At 40.0% G+C, this 10872-nt stretch overlaps 1 protein-coding gene across 1 annotated transcript in view; it reads right to left on the bottom strand.

Moving 5' to 3' along the window:
- Window positions 1–1679: 1679 nt before the first annotated feature.
- The window catches only part of cadpsa (Ca2+-dependent activator protein for secretion a), a 105874-nt gene continuing 96681 nt past the window's right edge, over window positions 1680–10872 (bottom strand). Inside the window, 2 exon segments of the mRNA XM_057362768.1 lie at window positions 1680–3295; window positions 4275–4379. Coding sequence (XP_057218751.1) covers window positions 3128–3295; window positions 4275–4379 — 273 coding nt within the window. The 3' untranslated portion in view covers window positions 1680–3127.

Here is a 10872-nt window from a genome sequence, read left to right as displayed (position 1 = left end):
GTAAAATCTCATCATAAGCCTATTACAGGGCCAGATATGACACACTTTATCCTCTCAGCCATTTCTGATTAAAGCAGGATGATCATCTGATCATCATCTTCATCTCTATCACTCTGAATCTGACGACGCTCCCATGAGCCGAACATAATGTGAGATTGCTTTAAACATTAAGCTATTCATTTCGCGGAAAAGATCCCAAAATAATCAGGCCCGTTGTTCTCCCACCCTAAGGCAGAGATGACGGTTGTGGTTGGGCTTAAAAAAACATAAGAGGCTTTAAATTGTCCTTGTTCAAGTGATATGACATCTACCTGTTTACTTAGAGGGTTTACTTGGAGATGCAAGCTGGCACCAAATCCCCCAATACGCGCGCGGTTGCGTTTCTGAGAACAGCCTAGGTGAGAGTCATGCTTCGTTTTGTCTCATCACACAATGACATCTGTTCCGCTACGCGGAGCGAAACTACACACCGTGGGCCGCGAATCGAAACGTTTAAATCTAAAACAATGTTGACACAAATGTAATCTTTCACTGTTTTCTTTGCGTATCAGTGTTTGCAATTTCTGCTTTTCATTTGCCCGCAGCAATCATTCGGAGGTCACGCTGTGCTTGAAGTCGCCTCCTCGTCTCCAAACTCCTCTCCCGCGCAGATGCGAGTGTGAACCTGAGGCCAGTTCTTGTTGCGACGGTCAATTGGAGAATCTTTTATTTGGATACACTTATCATTCCTATTTCCTAACCTGATTGAGGCTTAAAAGCCAAAGCAGCTCAGATCGTGCCAGAATAAATCTCCTTGCCTATTAATCTGTCGCCGGGCCCTCTCCCTCTCAAAATTGTTGCACTGCGGCAGGATTTATGAGGAAATTAAATGTCTGATACCGAGCCGGCTCTTCTGGCACTCGGTGCACGGAGACGGAACATTTCCTTCTTTCTCTGTTCATTACGCAGAAATCAGAGCGAGAGTGCCACCTCGGAGAAAGCGTACATTCCCACAATTAGGTCACAGCGGCAGGCCACGGGAACATATTCTAACCGTGGGTCCGTCTCATTTGTCTTTCCCTGCCCTGTGCCCCTGCGCCCCTGCGCCGAAGAACAGACCAAATTGTATCTGTGGGTTCGGATCGGAACGAGCAAAGAGATGAAAAGGCAATTTCCATCTAGTTAAAGCTTTTCCATTCCTTTCTCTTGCTCTGGGTGATGCATTATTGGCCATAGCAGCTGCTCCAGGGGGGTAAATGAAACACTTCACCTTAGTTATGCCTAACAATGTTTCAATAGCCAGTACATACAATGTCATTCAATAAGATGACTATTAAAATGTAATCACATATATTACACAATTTTGATGCGTGTCAACTTAATGCAACATATATGTATATCATTGCAACATACACTGTGGCCTTTATTTAAGTAAAGCAATTTATAGAAATAGGCATTAGACAACAGATATACTGTTCGAAAAGGTTTTCAATTATTTCTATACAATGTCTATAAAATGTGGGGTGTATTTTTACATATAGCCTACTGTAGAACCTTTGTTGTTTTCAAGATTTGTTTTCAAGCAAGCTATGAAAAAAAATTAATCTTCAATCTTCATTTAAATTGTCTCCGTATTATTATCTAATCCCTTGTATAATACATATTGTCTTGAAGGCCAGACAGATTTGTTTTGGACATGTTTTATGAAGAACATTAATCTGGTTCAGAAGATCTGCCCCAGGACTGCTCTATGTCATCTTTGCTAAATCTTCTGTTTTGCAACATCACTGAAGATGAGCTATGACTTAATCCCAAAATGTTAATCTCAATCTCTGATTTTTTCCTTTTCTTTTTTGTGGTGTGTTTCAGTTGAAGTACCGCATTATGAGGTTTAAAAATACTTCAACAATGAAGATTGTGTTACTTCAATTACTTGTAAAGATATTTATGATTTATTGAAATTCCTCTTCACGGATTTGTGAATGATGTTCACGGACCTTTGCCTTGACTTCAACCATGTGATATTTATTATTATTACAATTCCTGAAGAACAAATAAGAGATTCAAAGAGTTTATTTTTTATTTTGTGTAAGCCTGGATTCTTGCATTTCAACTGTGGGTGTACATAAGGCAAATGCAATATGAATCCACCAGTTACTTTCCACAAAATCAAAAGCTTTTGGAAAAGTTTTCTGACAACTGGGACATGCATCTACTGCACAGAGGGGAATAGAAAGCAATATACTACACACAAAACAACAGTGTCAATGATGGAAACTGGCAAGCGTTTAGAGGCTTCTGAATTAGAAGGATGTTTTAAAATAAGACTGAAGGGTACAAACGAATCACTTTCTCGCCAGTTTGTTCCATATACAGAATAAATATATTTTTTATATTTTTCATTTATAAATGGCTTAAAAACATAAAAATGCTGACGTCAATTAAAGTATTACTCAAATAAGATATGGGAATATATTGTATCTCTAAACTACTCCTACAAACATGTCACCTCTCCTATAACTCATTAAAAAGTGTCCTAAACATTTCGAGTGAAAAAGCACATTGTGGATTATTGACTTGTTGTGGAAGTAAACTGAATAAATAAACATCTCAACAAGTCAACACAAGTCATGTCAGTTTTTCTACACTTTGTTAGAAACAATAGGTCTATGCACAGTTATGTACCCATAATGTATTTACAATACGTTTAAGAAGCAGCAAACAGATTTACATGAAACAGGGAAACAACGAGCATTATTCTTTTACCATCTCACACAACATCGTTTACTATGATACTTCATATTGCTTAAAAACATTTAGTAATGAATTTGAGACATTTTTACTTTTCCCCAAAGAACATCAAACAGCGTCAATTCATTTTAATTTAACAAAACTTAAGGTTAATATACCATTTTTACATTATGTTTTATAATCTGATTTTAATTGTGTTAAATATATTTAACACAAATATATTTAACACAATAACGCAATATTTTTGCTCTATCATTTTAATTTAAGTTGGTCCCTTGTTTGTCATTAAACATGACGTTAACATCCAGACATGTACAAGTGATGGACAGAAGTGTACATGCATCAATATAGGCCACTATAAACATGGCTGTCTGAATTGTCCCGTATCGGTAAGGATCTAGTCATCTTCCTCATCGCTGTCTTTCATGGATATTCCCTGCATCCCTCCCTCTCTAACAGATGCTGTAGCCTCTTCAAGAATCAGTCTGTTTCTCACTGTCTCATACATCTTGCTGTTCAGGGTAGAGTCCAACACGCCTTGTAGTCGAAAATCACGATACTTTTTCTGCAAGATTGGAGAGGATCGTTGGAATGGTTATAGAAATAAAAAAGACTTTCATTACATGAGATTATCACACAATTGTGTTATTTTACCTATGTATGTACTTTGGTGACCATTACTTAGAATAGAGGGTATGCATTGACATCACTTTCCCACGTGAACATACCGGGACACGCCCCCTTGAGTGCCAGGACACGTTCCCTTGAGTGGTAAAACACGCAGCAAAATGTCTGCTTTCAATAGGAGAAACAAAGAAACCAGGACTAAAACACGCAATTATTTGCTGAAATTAAAGGCAGTTGGACTCAACGGTGATCCTTACGACTTGCAAAGGAACCAGGTGTCCTTGGACACTGATGTGTTGCGCGGAATTGCGTTTCCTGATATTGTATGCAGCCATTTTGCTGAGTGTCTTGCCACTCAAGGGAGCATTTTTTGGCATGTTCAACGTGGGAAAGTGACGTCACGTGCATACCCTCTATTAGGCAATACCATGGATTTTGAATTGGGAATTGTTGGAAATGTGTAATGCTAACGTGTAATATGAATATGAAACACTGGGTTACCTGCATTATGATCTGTTAATCTTGGTCAAAAGACATAGACTTTTCTCAGATGACTGATAGTAATAAAGTCTGCTCAAATTCCTGACTTCATACTCGACTAACATAAAAACCCCGTCTGTGAGATACATCTGCAAACGCCATATGATCGCACAGAAATAAATGTGTAATGCCATACTATGAAATCCTGTTGATCTTGCTGAAAAACTGAGCAAACCGGAGACTGCTTTCACTTGGCTCCTCTGATTCTGGCTGGCTGGTACTGTGTGTTTTCATAGCTCGTGTTTACAAGTACATTTAGTGCTACAATTTCTTCCTGCACATTTTTGTGCAATGTTGAATCTATAGCGGCTGTATCTATTCCATCCACCGATCCATTAATCTTCATTGTTAGTGGTCATTGATGCTCATGTATTTACCTTTACAATTCTGATGAGAATTTTTAGCTGATACAGATGTAACTGCAGGTCCATACGGTCTGTTAGCCAGGTGCCCAAGAGATTCATTGTGCTGGTGTACCATTGCTGAAACACAAATACATTGTTCTCCAGCAAAGACAGACACACAAATATATATACTGCCACACACAGAACATACATTTACACACCACATAAAACACAAGCGCAGGTAGTGGTTGTAGTAGTAGAAAAAAGGTTAAAAAACACCAATATCAGATAATTTGAAGACAATCCGAGACATCCAATATGCCCACCAACCTGATCTACATCTACATCTTGAAATCAACCAGACATCAAGGAAGAAGTGCATTCTAATGGAACACTGTCAAATTTGTGGTTTGTAAAGAGACACAGTGACAGAAAATGTTTCTCAGGCATATGGATAAAGGGGTGTAAATGAAAGAGGTCCCAATACTCTGCCTTGGAGGACGTCCTTCTGTCACAGGCATGATCCTCACCAAAACCTCTCCCTGTCTCCACAGCTCCACCCAGAAACGGCTAATTGACAGCTTCAGATCTCGTCAGCTGTCTACTTTTTTGCTTTTGGACATTGATCATTAGAGATGTTGCCCACGTTTCCACAATTCTGCCCATAGCCTAGGTTCTGCCTTTGCTTCAAAGTGTGGCACTTTCTGTCACATTGAGAGAGAAACACCCATCATTCCCAGGGGAGATGTTGTCTTTACTGCAGTCACCATGAGCTGGCTAATGTAACTGTGGCTTTGGGTCTTTTAGTCTTCTTCATTTCTTTACTTTCTCTTGGCATCTACATTTTGGACTTCATTTCTACTCAGTGCAAATAACTGAACTCAATGCACCTTGAAAATCACCACAGTGTCTTGCTTTTGGGCTTCAGATGCTGGGCCGTGGGGAAAATCGTGTCTAAAGTCTAATTGATTAGTTATGATCGAGCTGGGCTGATGGTAATCTGAGCTGACTGAGTCTCGACGGTTTGGAAGAGATGCAAATCGAGCCAGAGACGCAAGAGAAACTGCAGCACACTTGACAGTATCAATATGAGGTCTCATCCATGCAATCATCTAACTGAATGTTTGATAAATTATTTATGCACAAGAGCCTAATGAAAATAGAACATTTATATGAACAAACAATGAATAATGTTACCAGGGATCTGGGGCATTATGGACCCAATTTGGTTAGAAGGGGCATCAGTAAGACGTCCAAAAATTGTCTTACTGTTGTAACATTAAACAACTTGCTAAAGCACTCATGCCATTGGACACAGTCTCTATTAACACGCAATATAACAGCCTGAAGCTCAATCTCAATCATTTGGTTGCCCTTTAATAATTTTTTGACGATAAGGTGTGTTCAAACAGATCCAATTCAGGAGTTTCATCAGAAGTGGTAAGTGAATCAGATCTTGGTGATGCTCTGTGAGGGCTGGTGCTCTGTGCCTGTGAAAGATCGGGCAGCCGGGCCGCGATGGACCCCCACAGTGAGGCCAGACCTGGAGCAACTGCTCTCTCTCACACTCACTCTTTCTTCCCATGCTCACTCTGTATGTCCGACATTTATTGCTCTCTGTCCTTCATTTTATATCTTTTTAGCAATTTAGTAATTTTCTTTGACACATTTGCTTATCAAACTCTTTAATTCATTAGTGCAAGTGTATTATAGTCAGCATATATTTTACATATCTCTGCAGTCTTTCTGAAACCTTCTATCTCCATATTTTGTGATTTTATTTCTTGCCCTAAATCATTATTATTGGTCACCCTTTATGTTTGACACTGGGTTTGGCAAATATCTAACCAATAAGAAGTATTACAAAGTGATAGTCAACTTTAAAACACTGTATTTAATCATTTATAAAGTACAGTGTTTTACCATTTTCTGAAAAAATTTGGACATCCAAAGTTTCAGAAGGACAGCAATGACATACAAATACAGAAGTGGCAAAAAGAGACGTCCAACTTTGATGTCTTTCCTTGTTTATTCAAATATATGGCAAAGAATGTATGTAAAATGTATAAAAAATGCTGTAAAGTGTTTTGTTTGGAGAGTAAACTGAAGGTCAACTTTGACAAAAATTTAAGGAGGCTTGTCAAAAAATGACAAAACATGTCAAGACCAAGAAAATAATTTCTGTATAGTCTAAAACAAGAGATGATAAACAAAATATTAACAATTGATCAAATAACAGTCAATGTATGCCGTTTGTTTTTCAATGCATTTTTTTATACAGGTATATTGCATAATCCCTGATACACTGCAGTTTGTCATTTTGTCCTAAACCAAATTATTTTACTTTATTTATTACCATACACCTCATATTTTGATGGTTTCATCAAACCTAAGGGAGCATTAAAAGCAAATACTGTACAAACAGACTCTCCAGACATCACTTTTGGCCACTACTATCTCTTTGTCTTGTCTTTAATGTGTAAATGATATGCTTCTGTTAATGCTCATATAGACTCAATATCAAGACGGTTACTAAAAACTGCTACAATAATCAAGTCCTTATCAAAAATGAAAATCTAAAAAAAAACGAACTTCTAACTTCTACCTCTTACAGGCCCGAATGTGAGCATCTGATCATATATACATCAAACTAAGTCAAGTAACAAAGCTTAAAAAGGTTGTGATACGTCAATATTTCAAATCAAACTGGTGAGACTCGGCCACTAGGACCGTGTCCTCTCTGGTCTTGGTTGTGAAATGAACAGTGCTGGCAGTGGGATATTGTTCTGCTGTCATCTGAGAAACAGAAGATTCTACCAGAGCATATTATGTACTGTGGAGCTTTTTGGATATTGAGCAGCGGGAAGCTGCCAATAGCTGCTAGCCAAAACAGGAGTATAATGACTGAGTGCATAATGAAAAAAGCGGATATGGCAAAAAAAATATATGTGATCATCTAACGAGATCCATCTGATATTGGAAAGCGCAAATGCTGTGCGTGTCTGCGTGTGTGTGTTGGACGTGTGTTATCATTACTGATACAACACACGTGAACATCTGCAGGGTCTCCACACCTCTAGTGGGGAGCGCTGAAAGGCTGGGCGACCTCCTGCCCCCTGCCACACCACGCACATGCACACACGCGAAAAACCCGAGCTCCTAAGCTCGTGTTCACACTCTCATCTTTGACATGTTACAGGAAGCCATAGCGCCTAGCAGGGGGGCAACAAACAGAATTCAGTGTAAGGTTGCACATCCATCCACCCCCGTTACAGACACACACACACTCGCGACTCTCTTTTATCAAATCTTAAAACACCTGAAGGCTAGCGGCTCTTGTGTGAGATGTAGTGGAAAGAACGGGCTGGCGAGGGCCAGGCTCGCAAAAAACACACTCTTACAAAAGCAGGAATGCTGAGGAGGGGGGGGTGTCGGTTGGGGGTACGGGGGGATTACAAGCAACCTGTGACTCTGCCTCTTTCTGCCCTTGCTGGTGGTAGAGGCTCTATATGTATGTGTGTGTGTGTGAGCAGGCCTGCTCTCTGAGGCCTAGGCTGCTTGAGAAGCGCTCCTGCTGGGACCCAGCTGTGTATGCAATTAGCAGTAGGGATGGAACGATGATGGCTTCTAGCGCTGATGTTAATGCAAAGCGACAGGCTGGTAGAGATGAAAACAGTAAGAGAGTAAAAGAGAGAGGGGCTGTTGCAACTTAACTCCACTGTGTAATACTTTCATTGCTTTTCAATGTGTGAAACTACTTAAAAGTATGTTTACACGACAACAATGAACTAAGAAACTGCAGTTTTTCCTTTTGCACGTACAGACGACAACATTGTGAAAACTATCCGCATTCACTCGCATCTGCGAAAATGACTAAAAATGGTGCACTATAGTATGCATGTTAGGCCAGTAGTTGCCGATGTCACTTCATAAAGTAACACCCCTGCTTAAAATGGATTTAAAGTGATAGCTCACCTTCTGATTTCAAATCTGTATGACTTTCTTTCTCCCGCAGAACACAAAAGAAGATATTTTGAAGAATGTTGGTAACATTCAGTTGGTAACGAACAACCGAACACTCATTGACTTCTATTGTATTGACACAAAACCAATGCAAGTCAATGGGTGCCGGTTAACAACATTCTATAAATATTTTCTTTTGAGTTCTGCAGAAGAATGAAAGTCATACAGGTTTGAAATGACAAGAGGCTGAGTAAACGATGACAGAATTTTTGGGTTAACTATCACTTTAATGGTTATAATGGGAATTGTATTGGTTTTAATGGAAACTGTAATGGTGTCTACTGGTATGAAATGGATTCTATTGGTGGGGTGATATTTGTGACCCTGGATCACAAAACCAGTCTTAAGTAGCACAGAAACATTTTTAGTAAAAGCCAAAAATACATTGTATAGGTCAAAATTATCTATTTTTCTTTTATGCCAAAAATCATTAGGATTTTAAGTAAAGATCATGTTCCATGAAGATATTTAGCAAATTTCCTACCATAAATATATCAAAACTTTATTTTTGTGAGTGGATGGCCTGCTACAGTGCCTCCGATTAACAACTTCGAAGGCGATTTTCTCAATATTTTGATTTTTTGCACCCTCAGATTCCAGAGTTTTAAACTGTCGTATCTCCACCTGATATTGTCCTATCCTAACAACCCATACATCAATAGACAGCTTAATTATTCAGCTTTCAGGTGATGTAAAAATCTCAATTTTGAAAAATTGACCCATAAGACTGGTTTTGTTGTCCAGGGTCACATTTGGTAGATTAATCCTATTGGAATAAAGCCCAAAAACACTACAAAAATAAATGTTGTGGTTTCAATGGGAAAAGCTAATGATTCATAATGGTATTGGAAAGGAAACCTATACAATTTCTGTAAAGATTTCTATTGGGTTTCTATTGCTTATTGTTTTCAGCAAGGATTACGTGTCTTCACACATACGGATACCCAGGGTTTACCCAAGTGCTTTTAGTCGGCGTGGAAGTGGGTTTAGAATTTGGCATATAGAAATAATGTGTCTCTGCTGGTCGTAGTGGTGCAGTAAAAAACTGCACTTTGAAACTTGTTGTCAAACCCGTGTTTGCATTTTCAACTCCCAAAACGCTGTTGTCCTGTAAAAGTTCAGCTAAAGCGCATTTTCTGTTTTTAGTTGAAAATGGTGTCGAGTATACGGAACCTTATTTTAAAACCCACTAGCTGTTGAAAAACTAAAAGGAGGTCCTGTATAAATAAACTGTAAAAGCTGACCTGTCAAATATCAAAACAAAAAACTAATTAGAAAAAAATCAATAGTAGACTAGCCAAGGTTGTTGGATGACTAAACATTTATAAACCACCGTGACCCATTCCATACTCGCTGTGCTCCCATCCTTCTGTCTCCTCTCCTTTACTCCTTTCAGAAAAAAAGAGAAAACAGCTCAAACAAAAACGAAATCCATGAACAAGCCAGTGAGTAGAACTGCGATCGAACGTCCAACCTTTCTCTCCCTTGCTCAGGGCCAGTGCATCTGTGCGTCTTTGTCTATGGTTAATAGAGCCGTCTGTGGGCTCTCTCTCAGGCCAGCAGGTTGTAGGGCACTCGTCCTTCTCATCGGCCAGGCGAGTGAATCGGGCCCCTCGCCGGGCAAGAGAGGGAGGCCCCGGGGGCTGAGGAGTCTTTAAATCTGACTACAAGACATTATGCACTTAGAACAAAAGGCTGGGGTAATCCTACCTGCTTGCTGTTCACGGCTGCCATTGGCCTGTTATTGTTTGCCTCATCCCTCCTAAGAGGAGGTCCATTGATGACTGAACTCAATTACCATGGTAACTCACACCAGTGACCCTACGCCTCCCCGAGCTGGCTATCTCTCCGCAGCGGGACCCCGCGACCTCGCGGAAAAACTTTGTGGAGGGAATACGCGACCCTAAGCACGGTCCTCCGTCGCGCTGCTGCGTCGGCACTCTCTCTTTCTGGACTCTTTCTTTCCAGAAATAGGCGTTCTGAATGGCGGGATTGAAAATAAAGTTTCAGGCTCAGCGAGTGAAAAGGCTTCAAACTGGTTGCGATTGTGTTGTGGATACAAAAAGAACCCTGCTCAGGATTTACACGCCTCACTAGAACCTTAAGTGGAACAAGCCCTCAGTGTTTGCGCGCAAGCTCTGTTACACTTTTAAGTATCTCTAATGTTTTCCTTTTGCACCTAAAACCCCCCAAAATCAGTGAAACTCTATCGTAATTAAATAGTTAAATTTACGCATACTTCCGCGGAGCAAAGAATGCGTTCGTGCCACTGAAGCCAAATGCTTGTGTGTGTCTGTCAGCTAAACTACCAACAGTGTCCAAACAGGGCCCTTCTTTAGAAAAACACGCAGCGAAAGAAAGGAGCTCGTCGAGATGAACTAAACGGCGGGAATTACAGCCTGTGATCGTGTCATTGAGTAAACACACAATGAAGAAAAAGGGTTGAGGAATAAAAAGGAGAGAGGGAGACATGCGAGCAAGAGAGAGAGAGAGAGAGAGAAAGAGTTTGGTCCCAGGGCAAAGTGAACCATTCTCCTCACAAAGGAACGCTTAGGGGAGGATTGAGCCAAGCGGGAATGAGGAGCATAACACTTGTGGGGTTCGGCCT

The sequence above is a fragment of the Triplophysa rosa genome, linkage group LG20 (assembly GCF_024868665.1).
Source record: "Triplophysa rosa linkage group LG20, Trosa_1v2, whole genome shotgun sequence".
NCBI lineage: Eukaryota > Metazoa > Chordata > Actinopteri > Cypriniformes > Nemacheilidae > Triplophysa > Triplophysa rosa.
The sequence above is the reverse complement of the archived record's forward strand: the minus strand, read 5'-3'. Positions and strand labels throughout refer to the sequence as shown.